Here is an 18,620-nt window from a genome sequence, read left to right on the forward strand (position 1 = left end):
TCTTGATAGGCTAAGGCTTAATCTGTTTACCATGAAAAATGGAATGCCTTTTTTAAGTTTTTTTCTTTTCTTTCATGACCTTGAAGGGATTCTAACTTGCTGAACTTGGAATGAAGTTACCTTACCCTTCACACTGGACTCATGTTGGAACACCCCGACCTGACATACGATTTGACTAACTGGAAGTGAAAAACACAGATTCTACAAATCTCATGCATCTAATTGTATGGATAAAAGCTAGGGTTTTTTTGTTGACCACAAGTTTGGTAAATGTGAACTTACCTTTGTGAAGCTGAGAGAGGTACAGAGAGGGTCATGGACACAAGGCACGCCGTTCAAGCTTTCAACTTTAATTGTATGGAATTGAATTGAGTATGTGAATTGAATTGATAAGGAGTTGGATTGAGGAGAATTAGATTTCGGATTTTTATTGAAGGTGTTTACTAAACCATATGGATTGAGAAGAGTTAAATTACGGATTTTTATTAAAATTATTTATTAAACCATATGGAATTAGGGTAGGAGAGATGCTAATTACTAAAATGTCCCGTTGTTGGGTTAAAGTAGATGGCAAATTTGGAATTTTTAAAATTGTGTAAGGATATAATGGATAAAAAAAGATAAATTCCTAATGGCAGAATCCTCCATATGCAGAATTCCAATTCCTTATTAGTAAACACACCATGAGTCTCTTTCTTCCTACTTCCTCTCTTGAGTTCTGTGTCGGTACCTGGCAGTAAGTAACTAAGCACTCTCAACGGTGTCTTTCCTTTTAATGTTTCGCCCTATAATTACCAAATCCAAACCAACCCAAATGCGCATCAAGCTCATTCGGAGGCCCATTCACAAGTACAAGCCCGTAGCATGAACTCGAAGCCCAAGGAAGAAGTATGGGCCTGAAGGTTCAACAATGAAGGCCTTTGATTCTTTTTCTTTTAATACAAATAATATTGGTGAAGGGGATTCGTAAAATTAAGGGCACCTCTGACTTTTCATACATAATTTGCGTTTTAATTCTAAATCAGAAGAACCTCCAAAATTAAAATTGTTAGAAGCTTCCTCAGTCGGTGTGTGTGTGCAGATCAATCATACAACATTAATAAATAAATTATATACATTCAAACGCCTCCGTTCTTTATAAATTAAGCTAGTCATAGTCATAACTTGGATCTTTGAAGTTTGAACTGGAAGACAAGATTAAGTTACATGCATCACTTAACCCAGAAATAATAATAATAATTAATTAAAGAAACAAAACAAAAGGAGATGGAATGAGGTTAATTAGCAAAAGGAATTGACAAATTTGAAAATAAAATTAAAATAATCATATATGAGTCATATGATTATGATCGATGTCCTTATCGTTCTAGAAAAATATTTTAAATTAATTGGCCATGGAGGCATTTGCCTGCACGCTTTATATGGACCACCTTGACCAGTTCGTTCGTTCGTTCGTTGCTACAGGTGATCAAGCAATCTTATTTCAAACAAACTATAACACAAGTTTTGTTTTGTTTTTTTCATTTTGGTACCATGATTGTTTGCTAATCAGAGATAAAGTCAAAGATAAACATGCATGATTCTGCTCCCCAGGACTAGAAGGAGTTGTGCTGTGGTGGTGACGAGACAAGGACTGCAAATTAGGGTTTGACCACAAGATTGAAGATTGCTCCACTAAGTATTAATATTGGCACGTGATCAAATACTTTTGTGTGGAAAAAACACCAATCAATCTCTGCATTATTATCTAAAGGAACATATATATCTTTTTCTCTTTTAATTTACGTCTAAAAGTCACTTTTGGTCCCTATAATTTGGCACTTTAACCACTTTTGACCATGTAATTTCAATTCCCTCAACTTTGACCATCTAATTTCATATTTGTAGCAATTCAAGAACAAGTTAATATTTCTGTCAATTTCTTTGACAATAAAAGAGGCAATTTCGTCAACCCAAAATCCTTGAGCATAGAAGCTCGTCTGAAACTCCCATAATTTCATATTAGGGCTTGAAATTGGTCATTTGGTTTAGGGTTCTTCAAAAATTGGGATTAGTAGTTGAATTTCAAGCCCTAATATGAAATGGGGAGAATTTCAAACAAGCTTTTACGCTCAAGGGTTTTGGGTTGACAAAATTGCCCTTTGCATCGTTAAAGAAATTGACAAAAATACTAACATGTCCTTGAATTGCTACAAATACGAAATTACAATGGCAAAATTGACGAAATTGAAACTACATGGTCAAAAATGATTGAACTGCCAAACTACAGGGACCAAAAGTGACTTTTGGCCTTAATTTACTGATACTAATATCATCATATGACAGAAAGAGAAAAAGAGAGAGGTAATGTTGGGATAAAAACAAGAAGCTGGCTCTGGACTTGTTCATCATAGTTTAATATAATTTGACAAAAAATTAAATAATTAGAAACATCAGTTTCCTTTTATAGGTAATGTTGGGTTGGGGTATTATTTCTATACATTAGAAATCAGTATTTTTTTTTTTTTTCGTAAATACAATGAGGTATCCCCACACCTCGTGGGACAATATAGATGTGATGTGAAGCTGTAACTTTCAAACGTGACTAGATTAGATATTTTAAGCAGCCATTTTAGAACTTAATTGAAAATGTACGCCATCAGTGTTTATAGTCTACTGCACAAGGTCTTTGCAGCAACCTTTTTTCCAGTCCATGCCTTAGTTTTCCACATTTGTCTATATACCTAGCTCCTTTCTTGGTTGCTTCCATTCATTCAAGAACCTCCACATATTTCAAGGGATTTAAGGGTTGAATTCACCCACATGCAATTCAGTAACGGTATTTTTGCCCATATATATATATAAGGAGGCCCAAGTAGATACAAATTCAAAAGTTCTCTCTCTCTCTCTCTCTCTCTCTCTTTGTCTCTCTCCCTTTCTCTGTAGTTGAAAAATGGAACAACTTAGAAATCACCATAGTCATCACCAACCTCAACCTGATCAAAGCAAAAAACCAACAAAAGCTAAAGCACCCATGATTAAGTATATCTCCAGCCCTATGATGGTCCAAGCCAGCAATGCTTCTGAGTTCAGAGCAATTGTTCAGCAACTCACAGGCCAAGATTCCAATATTGCAGTTTTTGATGATCAACAAGGCACTCATGATGAACAAGCCAGCTGGGTTTCTTCTTCTAACCATGAAGCTTCAAAAGCAGAAAGGGTGATGAGGTTTTCAGAAGGCCCTCCTCTCCCTGTAGCTGTTCTTGATCAGCTTAGTGATGAAAATAACTTATGGGAAGCAGTTGCAGAAAGCTTGTCTGCTTTCCAATCTCCTTGTGTTTATGTATGAGTGTTTTCTCTGTTTTTCATTTTCTCTTGGAGATCAGCTTATGTGATTGTGATGTTTCACTACTCACTAGCATTTTTGCACATAACCTTAAACATTCTTTCCTTCCATATCAGTGAAGAATGAACCAAACTTAATGTATTTCTTGCTAGCAAGCAGCTGCACTTGAATGGTCATTCAAAATTAAGGCATTCAGAAGATATATATTATGTACTAAAATATCACTTGCTGAATTGTATCTTTTTATTTTGGTTGTATTTCCTTTCGATAGAATTTATAAGATTTAGGTTTGAACTGAATGAATGAAAATCGTTCTGCATCCAATCTCCACTGTCATTAGATGTTCTTCGAGAATTAGTCACAAGTTCCGGTTTCTTATTTTTAGCTACAAGGTTTGAACCGGCCCCAGTTAATCCTATGGAGACTGAGCGGAACAAGTCATGTATAACAGTATATTAGGCCTTTTACTATGTCAACTTCAATTCACCAGAAGCCGATTTTTGTTTATAACCCCACCCCCTCCCCCCGCCGAATTGAGCACAAAAATTTGAAGTAACATAAAAGGGAAAGCGCCTTAAGAAGATAGCCTACAAATTTACATGATATACTACCATAACTGCATTGTCTCACTAAAAAAACCATAGTTCAAGGTTTGAGGGTAAACACTCAAAGATAAACACAAGCCCTTTAAGCAGCAAGTCTTCTTTTTTTTTTTTTTTTCCTCTCTTCTGCGCCTAATTGGATATTCCTCACCTAATTCTCTAAGTTCAGATGCTAACAGACCAGTATGTCTGTCATTTTACCTCTTAATTCCCATCATCAGCAGATTTCAGGTAAAGAGTCTCACCGCCATCTCCGCCATGGCCTCCAGAGCTCCCAACACCCCCCATATCTTGCTTACTCCCACTGGCCATCCTCCTATGCAGGCCTTCTCCAGGGGAGCTGCGTCCATAATCAGCAAACCCTCCAGCCCCAAATTGACCACTGCCTCCAGCATTATTTGCCTCACTCTGGAGCATGTGAAGTCCTGTGCTTCCTCCAGCACTCATGGCAAGTTGGCTGTGCAGGGCTTGTTGTTGCAGAGCTGAAAATGGCTGCTGGGAGTACAACATAGAAGAGCGTGCAGCCATGAGCGATTGTGGTGTCATCTGTTGAGCTGCTTGTTGCTGCATGTAATGTGCTCCTGGTTGCATAATGCCAGTGGAAGGGTACTACAGAGAATTTTGAACACAATCAGGGAATCTACAATATTTGGAACACTGATTTACGCAGTGGAACTACGTGACAGAATCAGTCAGAACCCTTCAAGTTATAAAACTTTTTGGAAATGAGGTTTGTACCTGAGGATGCATGGTAGGAGGTTGGGGTTGAGAATCAGCAATGGCAGCCAGGTACATCAGATTTCTCTGTAGCTTTGCTTGGTTCCTAAAACAATTTCAAAAGAATTACTGAAATGTCTAGCGCTTCAAATTTATAAATTGATTTATAGCCATTAAACTTCCAAAACAATGTTTAAGTGTACTGAGCTGAATGCAGAGCTTCCAAAATTAAAATGAGCACGTCATAAGATTGAATGGACATGCAAAATCCAGGCTAAAAGGAATGGACAAACTTATATGAGACCTGTATCATGCTAAAAGACAATGGTGCACCAGGTGGACCATGAGTTGCAACCATGCAGTTATCAATTAGAAAGCTAGTAAAAATATAAATAAAAAAGAGCCTAACAGATATACGGTGCTTATAAATAGCAATCTGTGAAAATAAAAGATGTCCAAAGCAGAGCAGTCAAGGAAGAACTAAATGCTCACTCTGCGCATTCACTCAATTTCCCTGTATTCTGGCTCTCAACGATCTTCAGAATCAATGACTTGTTCTCGTCCAAGTACTGCAGTAAAATTTAATGAAATCAGGAACAATTAATTTAAACCATATAACACTAGGATAACTATAAGCTAATACAGAAGATAATTACAGTAAAATGAAATTACGGGTGCAACCAGCACTGAAGCCAATTATCTGACCACATGTTTCCCAGCAATAAACCAATTTGTACAAATCAGACATCAAGTACTTTGACATTGGAAAATGATGAATCTGAAAGCAATGAATCCCAACAGACTCGAGCCGCAGAATCGAAGCCATGTTGTTTACATTCATAATAGCGACAACAGCGCTACTCGACTGGAAAATATCCTTTATGTTCATGTGATGGATTCAAAAAGCCAGAATCAATTTTGACAGTCAAGCACAGGATTGATCACAGAATGAGGACATGAGTTATGTTAGAACCCTTTAAAGGAACAAAACCCTGTAGGATTCGCTGTTTTGGTGCCAAGAAAGACAAGAACATGCCAAAACAGCACTTTAAACAGATTTCCTTGAATTTTTTAAACCCAACCATAGTTTCCATTCCAGTTCTGCAAACATCTAGATTCTCCACGTACACCTACAAGTTTGTCCTTTACTATTTGAGTATCCCTGTATTCATTTTTTCTCAGTTTCAATTCCCCTCTGAGAGTTATTTGGTATTTTGTGAAGGATTTTTCAGTTGAACTTGAAATCTAAACTAGATCAGCTCAACTTATGCCTTACAAAATTAATGGAATAAAAAAAGACTACCAAAACTGATGCACATAATATAGAAAGCTAAATACTTTGTGCTTCATAATCCTATCCTAGGTATGCCATCAAGATTTTTTTCAAGAAGCCGCCCCTCAAATGAAAGTACAAATATTAGTTCACTAGTCACAGCTTGTCAAAATAAATGAAAGCACCATTCTTTAAGTTAGTGTGCACTGCTGCAGGCAGAAAGCCCCTAGATAAACTCATGATATCTGAGAATCGCACCAAAATGCATGATGATGTGGGTTATCACTATTTACGTCTGATAGAAGACGTTACCATTAAAAAAAAAAACCCACACAAAAAGAAAAAGGAGTGAATCAAGATATCCCACATAACAGAAACCATTTATCAATTCTCAACACCCATTTAAACTTCACCCAAGAAAAGCAGATGTTGGAAAGTGCTTGATAAACTGTTTAGAAAAGCAGAAGAAACAGCAATACGGAGACAAAATACTGAGATAGCCAAGAAAACAGCTTCAGCTAATAATCAAGCATGGATACATAAAAGTACATACAAACCCAAAAAAAAAAAAAGAGAAAAGAATAATACCAAAAATCAATACTTTAGAGTTTAGAGAAAAAGGGATAAGTTTTTATAAAATTTTAAAAAAAAAACAGAAAACACAGAAAAGAGAAAAGAAATAGAAGGGGAAATGAAAGGAAGTGACAGGAGAAACCAAACCAAATGGAAGTGCAGAAGCAAGCAGAGAAACGATACAGGAAAAAGAACCCAGCAAAAAGGCAGAGAAGAAGAAGAGGACCTGTTGAATGTGATCTGTAGTGACGTTGTTGGGATAATAGGCTGCCATCATGGGCTGCATCTGCATCAGGTGCTGCTGCATCTCTCACTCTCTTTTATATATATGTATCTCTGCTACTCTCTTCACACACACAGAAAGACACTTTCTTTCTTTCTCTCTCTAACTTTCTCACTCCTAAAGTCTAAACAGAGTTTTTTACAGAGTTGAGAGACCACACTCACTGCAAAGGGGTGCAAATAGAGAGACAGAGTTTGATGGATGCCTATGCCTTTGTTCCTTTTTTTTCTTTTTTTCTTTGCTCTCTGTTTTCACTCTCTCTGTTCTTCCCTTACATACAATGACACCCCCCCCACCGCGCAGAGATATAGGCTCAGTGAGACAGTGAGAGCTAGTGGAGTTGGATTGTATATGAAAAAGAGAGCCTTTTTTGGGGTTTTGCTTGGTTTTGGCTTTCTGGGTCTCTTTCTATCTCTCCCTCTCTCTCTATAATAAATAAGAAATGGAGGGGTGAACGTGAGCTGCTATAAAAACCACAAAATTAAGAAATAAATCAAACATGAAGATTATGTTAATATCATCATATTCACATTCATTCATATATATAATCATAGATTCATACTACTTTTCATGACAATGTCTGTTGGGTCACAGCTTGGGTCCAAACTCTTTCGGACTCTGTTATTAATGTGATGACGTCTTGGCTTTGTCAAGAGATTCCAAGAAAGCTCCTTCGCTTCTTCACCAACGCGCTCTTCTCCAGATGCCAGGCACGTGAAGTGACTTGCTTGCTAGCTTACTCCCAAACTTTGTCTGCAACTCTGAAACTGCAACCATTCTTGGGGTTATTGATTAGCTGCATATTAATTTGGAGTGAGGTGCTTCGCCAAAAAAAGAAAAATTTACTTAATGGAGTGTCAGTGAGGTTTGTGGTTTAACCTTTAATTGGGTTTGGCTTTTTGGCCTGGAATCTGGATGGATACTTGGGTAATATAATCAAGTACAAATAATACTGATTAGCTTCTTTGGCAGGATTTCATGGCGTTAGGTTTGGAGCATTCTCTACTTTTTGTGTGGATTTCATTTGGTATTTTGGTATCTTATTCAACAATTAATGATTTATATGCAAACTTATAAATCTAGATCCAAATTATGCTTGAATTGGTTGTCTTATTTTTATTATCAACCCTAAAATTATATCTTGCAAACTTCAAGTAAATTGATAAGAGAATCCCGGCTGTTAATCACTACCAAAGTCCTATTTACTCCCATCCCATCCGTTGGATTGGAACAAGTTACTGCATTCACTGAGCATGGAATTTCTGTAAGTGCTTTTCATTTAAGCAATAAATGTATTGCTAAATGCCACAGCGGACCTGACAGCACTATCAACTGCACAACAATAATTGATCTCTAGATGTTTGCTGAACTTACTTGGCCAGTTATTTTCAATACCTCTGAGACTCAGGAAGATATTTATTGCTTTGATCTTATCGGTTGGCAATTTGAATACCTGAGACCCAGAAACTAAAAGGTCTTTCCTGATATATTTTCTTGCCAATCACATGTTAACATTTGTGTAGAGGTTTTTTGTTTTTGGATGTTTTTGATGAATTATTTTTGTATATGTGTAATTTGTAAAAAGAAGAGAAACACTGTCCATATATTGGCATGTATTGTGTGATTCATATATTTCAATGATTTTTTTTTCTTTGTGGTCATTATATCCTGGAAATTGGAACTGAAGTGTAGCTAGGGTAGGGACCCAAGAGGTCACATGCCCCTTGTACTGGTGTCTTCCACTCCATTTCCAACTGTCCTCATTTAGTCTCCTCAGCTCAGCACATTTAACTAGGTTAAAGCAACCTCCAAAGTTATCCTCTAGCTCTAGACAATCTCCAATAAGCATCTTAACTGTCTAAAAGGGTCAGCTGCCAGCTTCTTTTTGTGGTTGTGGGTCAGAAAACTCACTGAACCATCACCCACGCTTTCCCTCTAAACAGTAACTGCATGACCTGCTTTCTCCTGCTTGGTTGGGTTGAAGCATCTTTACCATTAACCACATTTTGTATATATATAAATTTATGTACAATAATCATCTCTCTCTCTCTCTCTCTTTTTTCTTCTCAGAAAATGATATTTGCTGGTTTGCACAAACCAATCTGCCAGTTACAGAAGATTTCATGTAAAATAAAAATTTGGGCATGACAGAAAACTCATAAGAATTATTGTACATCATTTTCTGACTATGCAAGAGGGATCATCCCAGTATCCCACATGGTGTTGGAAATATGGAAAGAAATGAAACATATTATTGGGTCGATAAATAGTGAAGTCAAATCATTCATGAGAGAGAGAGAGAGAGGGAGGAGGGGGGGTTGGTGGTGCTCCCAACTCTCCAAACATGATGGGTGGTTGGGGTGTCTCAATTGATTTCTGTTCTCAAATTCCAATCCTGTCTTTTCCTTTAGGCTTTAGCTTTTCCTTTCATGCTTTTGCCACCTTTGTATATAGGGCCCGGGGATTGTCCCTCACCTGCTCTGCCAAACCCATTTATCTCCACGCGCTTCCTTAGCTTAACTATCTATCAATGCAACAATATGCATGTCAAGTTGTCAAACACTGTACTGCCCTAAACTACATGTCCCTTCCCTCTGATCTTCATCCCGTGACTCTGAGCTGTGCTAGGCGATTTCTAATTGTTGATACATATGAAACTCAAATTTAACCTACATATTTAGATATCTGAACGACTGGCTTTAGCAATATTGTTGAATAGAAATCCACTTCTTTACTCTATGATTTGATCTAATTATGACTAAGGAAGACTCAAACAGAAAAAAAAAAGACTTAGGAGGACTAGCCTTGGACTTGACATGGGTGGTGGAATTTACTGGGCTTGCAATGGCATCATGATGTTTCATCATTTCATGTAGCGACATGAGACTTCACAGTTCAAACTTCACACCATGTATAAAATATATATATATATATATATATATATATATATAATGTACAGATATATATACTTTGACTTTGTACTTTTATTTCTGAGGGATTCCAGTTGGCCTTTCTGGTGATAAATATTATTGGTGCATCTGTCAGGATCCAAAAAGTATGTTCCCCTGGATAGTAGCCACGTGACTGTGTCTCTCATCCTATTATAATTATATTTTTATCACTTAAGTAATCACCAATGACGTGTGATAGAATTACAGCACAATTATAAATTTATACAACTTACAAAGCAGAGCATCATTAGCCTATCACTTAGTTCAACTCTTATTATTTTTTTCTAAAAACAAGAAAATCTGGTCTGACCCCATCTGCAAATGACAATAAAATATAAAGTTTGATTGATTAATTTATAAAAACACAGTATTTAAGAATAAGATTCGTGCACGATTTAAAAAAGGGTTTTGAGTAAGAGACAGACCAGGTTCAAAAACATCATCCATCGGTTTGAGAGTATCTGCAAATCTGCAATATTGTTTCTTTTCTTTAAAGATTAAAAAAAAAGAGTATCAAATTCTTCAAAGACAGTGCCTTTTCTATGCTCTTGCCTCTCTCTCTCTCTCTCTGTGAGAAAGTAGTGAAAGTAGTGTTGCTGTTACAGTAACAGCACTGTAATTGATTCTTTTATATCAAACCCAAAGGCTGCCATTGCCCACTTTCATGATCAGGCATTCTTTTCTTTAGTTATTGAAGGGAAGCATCAAGTTTTCCTTTTCATTTAAATCCCTGTTTTCTTTCCTGTGATGGTCTCTTTCTGATATAGAGAAGCATTCAAGCATCAAAGTTACTTCCTATGCTTTGTTTAAGGCAACCTGCTTGAAGATATATATATGGATGCTGCAACTAAAGACTAGTGACATATTCATATTTGTGACCCAAACAATTCATATAATTAATTTGATTTTAACAAATGCATATATAAGGTTGGTTCTGTATTATTTTACAAACAGCTAGATATGCAGTCATTCTCAATCATGCATGCATTCACTAGAGGCTAGTAGGCTAGTAGCTATATGGCCTGAGTGGCTGGGGTTCTGAGAAATAATCTATTAATCTGCAGAGTCAGAGTGGCACATAAATAATCCGTTGTTGAATATCTTGTGCACAATAATGAAGGCAAGGCAAGGCACCAACCATTTATTTAGAGCATTGTGGTTGTGGGGATGGGATAATGGGGTTGTGGGAGTCGAAGCACATTGAAGAGGGTGCCAAATTATATGACTAGGTTATTACAGTCAAAACGACAGCTAAGCTGCTGAGCTGCTGGTGGTAAGGAAGGCCAGTTGATATGATATTATTATAGACTGTGGAGTGGAGTGGACTGTGTGGAGGAGGGAGGGTGTTTTAACATGACATGCACACTTCCACATGTCTGTATTCTTTTGGCTTGAAATGTCACACCACATACCCTTTTTCACACAACAATTGTTTTGGCTCTCTTCAGAGAAAACCTTATATATCGCGGTGATGGTGATATCACTATTTTGTTATTTTTAATTAATTATGTTTTGTCGTATGTATTTAATTAGCTCGAAATAACGAAACAGTGCTATCTTCTCCTCCCTCTCCCTTCTGTCTACCCCTAGGACCCTCCCCTAAGACCCCATTGGACCCTTGGCTCACAAAATTTGTAATTATATGGTACTTGGTCTTTCCCATCTGCTGCACTAACCATGTGACTGTCAACAGGTGCATGTCCCACATGTTTGACACTCTGCTTTTTGTAGGACACACACAACACACACTTACTTTTATTACACATAAAAATAAAAGGCTTTTTATCACAAATGGTCCTTGACGTTTACGAAATTATCACAAATGGTCCTTAAGGTTTTTTTGTGACACTAATAGTCCTTAACGTTTGGACTTTTTATCACAAATAGTCCATGCCGTCAAAAATTATGTTAAGTGTATGATGTAGAAGATAAGTGGAGCCCACATGTCCAATCACATTGTTACATTTGGATTAAATAAATAAATAAATAAATATTTTTTTGATGAAAATCCATTAAAAAACCATTTAGCCTCTCTCTCTCTCTCTCTCTACTCTTCAAGTTTTTCAATCCTGAAGATCAAGTTCAAGCTTAAGTTCATCATCCTCTTCAAATAGACAAAGACCAAGAAAAGCCTGGGATGACTTGTAGAGAAATTGAAGCAAATGAGAAGAAAATGGATCAAGAAAAAACAATCCATGCATATAGAGAAGAGATTGAAGGCCTTAAAGGCCGTCTATCAGTTTCACAGAAGAAATTTTCTGAAGCAGAGAAGAAAGCTAATGCACCTAAAGAACTAAGAGAGAGAGATGATGTGATACTCAAACTAGAGGACAATCAGAAGGTTTCAAGATCAGCTAAAATGGAAGAAGGAGCAGTTCAGACATCTAGAAGAAGCACATGACAAGCTCCGAGAACAGTTTCTTATTCTCTCGGCGACCCACATAGAGAGAGAGAGAGAGAGAGAGAGAGAGAGAGAGAGAGAGAGGTTAAATGGTTTTTTAATGGATTTTCATTAAAAAAAAATATTTATTTATTTATTTAATCCACATGTCACAATGTGATTGGACATGTGGACTCCACTTATCTTCCACATCATACACTTAACAGAATTTTTGACGGCATGGACCATTTGTAATAAAAAGTCCAAACGTTAAGGACTATTAGTGTCACAGAAAACCTCAAGGACCATTCGTGATAATTTCATAAACGTCAAGGACCATTTGTGATAAAAAGCCAAAATAAAAATAATGTTTTCACAGAGAGAGAGAGAGGGGACTTGTACAAACTCTTTCTTATCACTGCAAATTAATTAGCTTTCAAGTTTCATGCCTCCCGTCTCAATGAGAGAGAGAGAGAGAGAGGGAATCTCCTGCTACCTGCACCAATGAGTCAATGGCTGGCGACCAAGTAGAGAAATACAGGTAGTAGAAGATATGGAAATTGGCAGGGCAACCGGGCTCCTTTATTTGTTATCAGATATGAAAATAAAAAAAAGAAGTGAGATTGTCCATGGCCTTTGGTGCATCATCTCATTGGATCCCCTCTAAAGCCAAAATGAAATATGAAATGGGACTGCCAAAAAGTTAATTAGGAAGGAAAACGTTGCATTTAAAATGACTTTTAGATTAATTCAAGCTATAACTAGTTCTTTAATAAGAAATGCTGCTCAAATAAATATGAAGGTGCCAAGATATTCACATGAAGAAAATTACAAAAATTCAAGAAAGACCATGAGAAAACAGAGTCTTTGTTTTAAGAAAAATTGAAAAATAGATGAAAGTCAGCATACCACTCACCAAATCAATGGGAAACGTAAAGTCCACAACTTTTCTTTCTTTTTTTCGGGTCAGAAAAGTCCACAAAACTGGCCTGCCATATCACTGAAACACCAAAATTTGTATTATTTATTTTTTATAATATAATGTTGGCAATAACGATTTTCTTGAGAGGGCGATCCCCTGGGCTAGCTCAGGGCCAACCCATCCAATGCCGAAGGCCCAAGGCCCAGCCCAAGTAACTCTTGCATGACAAATTGCATTCTGCGGGTCAAGTCACTAGATAAACTCGTAATTAACTAAAAATCACATTTGACAAAGTCGGTGGCTTGGGTTGGGTGAGTTGAGTAGCTTTCATTTCGGCTTGTAATTTCACTGGCCGAGTGACCGGTTTGTAGTGCAGGAAAATATTTTGTGACAAGTTTTTAAGATCCCCTTTTAGGTCACAAGATGAAGGCTGATTAAAAGAAAAAATAAAGAGAAATTCAATGTTATGGAATCATACAAAAATACTTATTTCCGGAGTAGACAGATCTTATAGTGACACAATACAAACCATAGGGCTTCTTCTCCCCCGCCCTCCTCCTGCCTCGAGTCGTTCTTCCTCATTGTCTTTACCAATTTGAGCTTTAATCCGAATTACGTTAACTGATTTTCGTAGGCACGAAACTTCCACTTTTTTCTGATGACATCCTTCTGTTCATTGTACTGCGCCTTGATAGGCTGTCAGATACTCTTATTTGTATTTCTCTTTGTTGGAATTTAACCATAATGTGTTTAATAGCTGTCAGATACTCCGACTTCAAGAGAAAGTGAAACTCCAAAATTTGAACAGATACTTGGCAGAGTGCTTTGGCTATCACGGATTCAAATAAGATTCCCAACCATCTTTCTGCAGTTTCTCTGCCTTTGTCAAGACTTCATTCCTTGTGTCTTCTTGATACTGGCTCATTCTGCACTCAAGTTTATACCTCATCACAAAAGGCAGACAACAGAATATACAGATTTTCATTTCAAGCTTTGTGACATGAATAATTAAGTGAAAGGACCCAACCTTGACAGTAGATCAGCATCGCAAACACTCAACATCCTTACTGCCAGCAAACCAGCATTAGTGGCGTTGTTTACAGCAACCGTTGCCACTGGGACCCCTCTTGGCATCTGCATTATCAACACAAATACGGAATAACTTTCCAGATAAGTTACAAAAACAAAATAATAACAATATTAGTAACGATCTCAAGTAAAATTTTCATAGAGCACAGTAACGAAAAAGGAAGCAATGAAAAAAAACAACAAAAAAACCAAAGATGTTATAGGGAAAAAATAAGCATAATAGTTTGAAATAGTATACCTGCACAATGGATAAAAGCGAATCAACTCCATCCAATGTAGAAGCACGCACAGGGACACCAATAACAGGCAAAGGAGTGAGGGCAGCTACCATGCCTGGAAAACTCAAGCGACAGTTAAATTAACCCCAGAAAAAAACATAATCACTTAGAGCAATTTGTTTGAAGCATAGTTTATAAGACTAGCCTGGCAAGTGAGCTGCACCACCAGCACCAGCAATGATGACCTGAATGCCTCTCTCCCGAGCAGACAAGGCATAAGAATACATCAATTCAGGAGTACGATGTGCTGAAACTATTCTCACCTGGAAATTATCAGTTTAACATCATATATTACTAAAATATATAACACACATTTAACGGGTAATCCTTTGACATCAAACAATAACATGTGAGAAGCTGACCTCGTTAGGCACTCCAAACATATTCAAAACCTTTGCAGCATCTTTCATAACAGGAAGATCCGAATCAGAGCCCATTACAATACCAACACGTGGTGCAACTGCATTTAGAAAAGAGAAAGCAACATGAATAAAATTTAAGGATAACAAAGTGTGTTTAAATAAACAACTTGTTACGACTATTAACTAAAAAATGAAATGAAAATGGAATCCATATCACAGTTTGGCTTTCAAAGAGGTCTATATATGGTACAGGGAGAAGATGGGAATCGCCACAAAATGGATTTAGAATATTTAAATTTATACAAGGTTAACATTATCAATTGTGTAGGTGCCTAGTCTTTCATGCCCCAGACTGCTTTATAAAGTTCAACCATTGTCATTCCCCTTGCACTCTTCCAATTTTACAGTAAATTTACCACAATGACGATTAGTCATTTTATGAAGTTTACTGGTACATGTACTAATGAAGCCACCTGCGGTTCATATAATTAACCACATAGGCTCGCAAAATTTGGACTAAATCTCAAAAGATGTACAATTTTTTTCATAGTCAAAAGGAATAATTACGCGAAACCACCCTACTCAAACTACCTGCAGACTGACTTTCAGAGCTCTCTTCATTTAACATTGAATCCAGGAGCTTTTCGACATTGCCCACGGAAGGTCCAACAATGGTGATATGACCCATCTTCCGTTGCTTTCGCATTTCTGCCACAATATAATTAGTATAGGTATTGGGTAATCCTTGAGTATGAATCAGAAATAGACAAGACATTAAAATATGGACATAAGCAGAATCTAACCTGGCTTATCATACCAATGAACAGTAGCCCCTGGAATACACAATGCTCTTGCAATCAGTTGATGAGCTAGATGGAAACCAGGTTCCCCCTGAAAGCATAAAAAATGGCAGGACAACAGTCAGCATTTGATACATTGATCTATCTTCCACAAGCACAGATATAGCTGTACATTTTTCAAACACTCCACTATATATCCATGTTCATGAAAACAATTCAAAATAGTAATTTTAAGAAAAAAGAATTTGAGAACTAAAAGTCAGAAATTAAGTGCAGACAGATGGCGTTCACAAAATTGAACAGAACCTCACCTCATCTTCACCAAGTAAATTGTACATAATTGCAGCCGGAGTTTTCATTGATGGATCACCAAGCGGAAGCCCAACAACAGCCCGCAAATGCTGTTCATACTGTGAGGTGTAGCAAGACTCTATTGTGTGATGACCGCTATTGTGAGGTCTTGGAGCTACTTCATTGAGCAAAATCTGACAAGAAGTCACAATACATGCATAACTTAGTTGAATGCAGCAGAACTATGAAAGATAAAAAGCCAATACACCAATCAATAAATAACGAATAACCATAATCCAAGTTGTTAAGAGAGGTAGAATTGCTACCTGATCATCCTTTGTCAAGAACAACTCAACTGCAAACACACCAGCACCTTCTAATGAACTAACAGCTCTGGAGGCAATATCAGTGGCCAGCTCTCTGATCTTCCATGACATGTTAGCAGGTGCCTTTACAATATGACAAATGTTTTCCCTGCATGAAAAATCCCCAAAAATACATGAAATCATTCGGCTTTATGTGGATATTAGTAACATTTAATAAACAGATATGAAAAATTTAAGATCAAAGATTGGCTGCTGACAGACAATAAATTTAATCTACAGATTACTTGTGTATAGTTTCAACAGCGGGGTAGCAAAGGATAGAATTGTCTCTTCCTCTTGCAACAATGACAGCCAGCTCCTGCAGTTAGATTGCCAAACATGAGAGGAGATTTTATTTTTGATGTACTTGTTCAGAAGCACATTTGTTTATTGCAAATCAATATTTGGTTTGTAAATCATCAAACAATGTGTTTTGCATTTATATTGCCAATAAAAGAGGAAAACATGGTTGAAAATACAATGTAATGGTAAACTCACAAAATAAACCATTAAAGCTCATGGTAACTGCTAGAGACCAACCTTTACAAAAGGGGCCCATTTCTCAACATATAAACCACGATCAAACCCTCCAAGAGCTGCAACAAACGTAGAATTATATTTTGAAAAATGGATAGCCTCTAGTTGAATTCAACACCAATCACAATCCAGTTAAAATTTTGAACATATTACCGGTTACAGCAGAAGAAAGCTCATCCTCACTCTTAGCGACAGCATTTCCACGTCCATCATAAGCTAACCTTTTACTTTTTATCATAAGAGGATAGCCAAAGAGGTCCCCTGCTCTCTTGGCACCTTCAAGATCATCTATCTACCTTTGCCACATTATACAATGAACAATATATAATCTTTCACTATGTTATAGAAAGCAAAATTGCAAAATCATTTATTATAGTCCTTCAATTAGATAGATAAAGAGTAACTAACCTGCATAAATTCAGGAAGTGGAATATCATGCTGCGAAAAATGGACCTTTTGGAGATACTTATCCTGTTACATTTAAAGCATGAGATGCTTAGCAATACTATAATGGAACCATGCAGTGAAAAGTGGAATACCGAATTAGTGCAACATGCTTATACTTTCATATGCATCAACATGGTAACTTAAAAAATATCCCTTAAAATGAATAGACAAACCTGAATTATTCTGATTGTAGAGGCTTTGGGTTGGCAATCCACTCCTTGTAGCTCAAGTTTCTCTAATGTCTCCACATCCACATGCTCAATTTCCACAGTCAACACTCCACATCTAACTACCATGAATAGAATTAGAGTACATACATATTAATTTCGACTACAGAGACAAAGCGGTGCTTGATGGAGAAACATGAAAACAATACAATATAAATATGGATCATAAGGACATAAATGCAACCAAGTTGATAAAATGTTAACCTCTTTGCAAATTCTTGGACTGTAGCGCTATCATCAAAGCTTCCAACCATATGATGATAGGCAAGTTTACTAGCTGGGCAGTTCTCTTGTGGGTCCAATACCATCACTTTAATGGCCATTTGTGAAGCTGCTTGACATAGCATACGACCCAGCTGACCTCCTCCAAGAACACCAACAAGCACTTCAGCCACTCCATGAATAGGTAAATCATCTTTCCTGCACATAAAATATTCAAATACTATAAATTCACTTATATATATATATATATAATATATATATATATATATATATATATATATGTATAACAATAAGATAAAATGTCGAGTTCAAGTTGTCTAAAACTAAAATTAACACTCATGCTCGACATTTTTTGACATGAATTTTCTTTAAAAGCAAATATTACCCGACAGGAGTCACGTGAGAGCCACGTGATGCTCGGCAAGCCAATACTGGATTGCGGTTCAGCTGAGGCCACTTTAGCGAGAGAGAAGAAGCGAAAGGCAGAAGCTTGTTCTTGTCTTTGAGGTCCATGTAGCAAGAGAATGCGCTTTTTGTTTTTGATGCAACCGAACACGGCCTAAACCCAAAAGAGTCACAGCAGCAGGAGCTCTGCTGAAGCATTTCTGTATGTCTTTAGAACTAGAGAGAAAAACCAAAACCCCACGGCGCCACTCTCTCTGTCTCTCTGTGGCTTTCTCTTTCTTCCTATGCTCAGGGGACTAGGTTGCGCTGGTAACTGGGCCTGGATGTGCTAAAGTCCGACCCGACTTCTCGGACTTTTACCCAAGTAGTCGGGCTCTAGGAAATACTACGAACATTTTAACAGTATAGCCGTGCGGCTATACTCTTTGTATATACGAATATTTTAAAGTATGGCCACCCGGCTGTACTCCTTAAATTTATACGAATACTTTAAAAGTATAGCCGCGCGGTAATACTTTTTAAATTTATACGAATATTTTAAAGTATAGCCGCCCGGCTATACTCTTTAAAT

At 37.1% G+C, this 18,620-nt stretch overlaps 2 protein-coding genes across 3 annotated transcripts; both read right to left on the reverse strand.

Moving 5' to 3' along the window:
- Window positions 1-3,858: 3,858 nt before the first annotated feature.
- AN3 (SSXT family protein) lies at window positions 3,859-7,276 on the reverse strand. The gene is made up of 4 exons (XM_021955428.2): window positions 6,717-7,276; window positions 5,137-5,213; window positions 4,666-4,750; window positions 3,859-4,536 (listed from the first exon to the last, which is right to left on the reverse strand). Exons 1-4 carry the CDS (start codon window positions 6,795-6,797, stop codon window positions 4,132-4,134), a joined length of 648 nt encoding a protein of 215 aa, XP_021811120.1. The 5' UTR covers window positions 6,798-7,276; the 3' UTR covers window positions 3,859-4,131.
- Window positions 7,277-13,450: 6,174 nt separating this feature from the next.
- Window positions 13,451-18,328, reverse strand: LOC110754361 (phosphoribosylaminoimidazole carboxylase, putative / AIR carboxylase). Of its 2 annotated transcripts, XM_021955420.2 has the most exons (16): window positions 18,030-18,328; window positions 17,627-17,842; window positions 17,369-17,480; window positions 17,157-17,219; window positions 16,902-17,040; window positions 16,752-16,807; window positions 16,457-16,530; window positions 16,173-16,320; window positions 15,867-16,040; window positions 15,559-15,646; window positions 15,347-15,463; window positions 14,756-14,853; window positions 14,539-14,656; window positions 14,354-14,448; window positions 14,054-14,160; window positions 13,451-13,952 (listed from the first exon to the last, which is right to left on the reverse strand). In XM_021955420.2, exons 1-16 carry the CDS (start codon window positions 18,245-18,247, stop codon window positions 13,859-13,861), a joined length of 1,917 nt encoding a protein of 638 aa, XP_021811112.2. In that variant the 5' UTR covers window positions 18,248-18,328; the 3' UTR covers window positions 13,451-13,858. The 2 variants fall into 2 exon arrangements, with proteins under 2 accessions (XP_021811112.2, XP_021811113.1); XM_021955421.2 differs by lacking the exon at window positions 18,030-18,328 and having other exon boundaries at window positions 17,369-17,484; window positions 17,627-17,795.
- Window positions 18,329-18,620: the final 292 nt, after the last annotated feature.

Source organism: Prunus avium, chromosome 6 (assembly GCF_965620075.1).
Source record: "Prunus avium chromosome 6, drPruAviu1.hap1.1, whole genome shotgun sequence".
Classification (NCBI taxonomy): domain Eukaryota; kingdom Viridiplantae; phylum Streptophyta; class Magnoliopsida; order Rosales; family Rosaceae; genus Prunus; species Prunus avium.

Coding starts and splice junctions, on each gene's coding strand:
- AN3 (XM_021955428.2), bottom strand. CDS start 6,797: ATGCAGCAGCACCTGATGCAGATGCAGCCCATGATGGCAGCCTATTAT. Junction 4,751..5,136: donor AAATTGAGTGAATGCGCAGA/GTGAGCATTTAG, acceptor AAATTGTTTTAG/GAACCAAGCAAAGCTACAGA. Junction 4,537..4,665: donor CTCCTACCATGCATCCTCAG/GTACAAACCTCA, acceptor AATTCTCTGTAG/TACCCTTCCACTGGCATTAT.
- LOC110754361 (XM_021955420.2), bottom strand. CDS start 18,247: ATGCTTCAGCAGAGCTCCTGCTGCTGTGACTCTTTTGGGTTTAGGCCG. Junction 16,041..16,172: donor TCTTGACAAAGGATGATCAG/GTAGCAATTCTA, acceptor ACTTCTTGTCAG/ATTTTGCTCAATGAAGTAGC. Junction 14,449..14,538: donor TGGTGCAGCTCACTTGCCAG/GCTAGTCTTATA, acceptor TGAGTTTTCCAG/GCATGGTAGCTGCCCTCACT.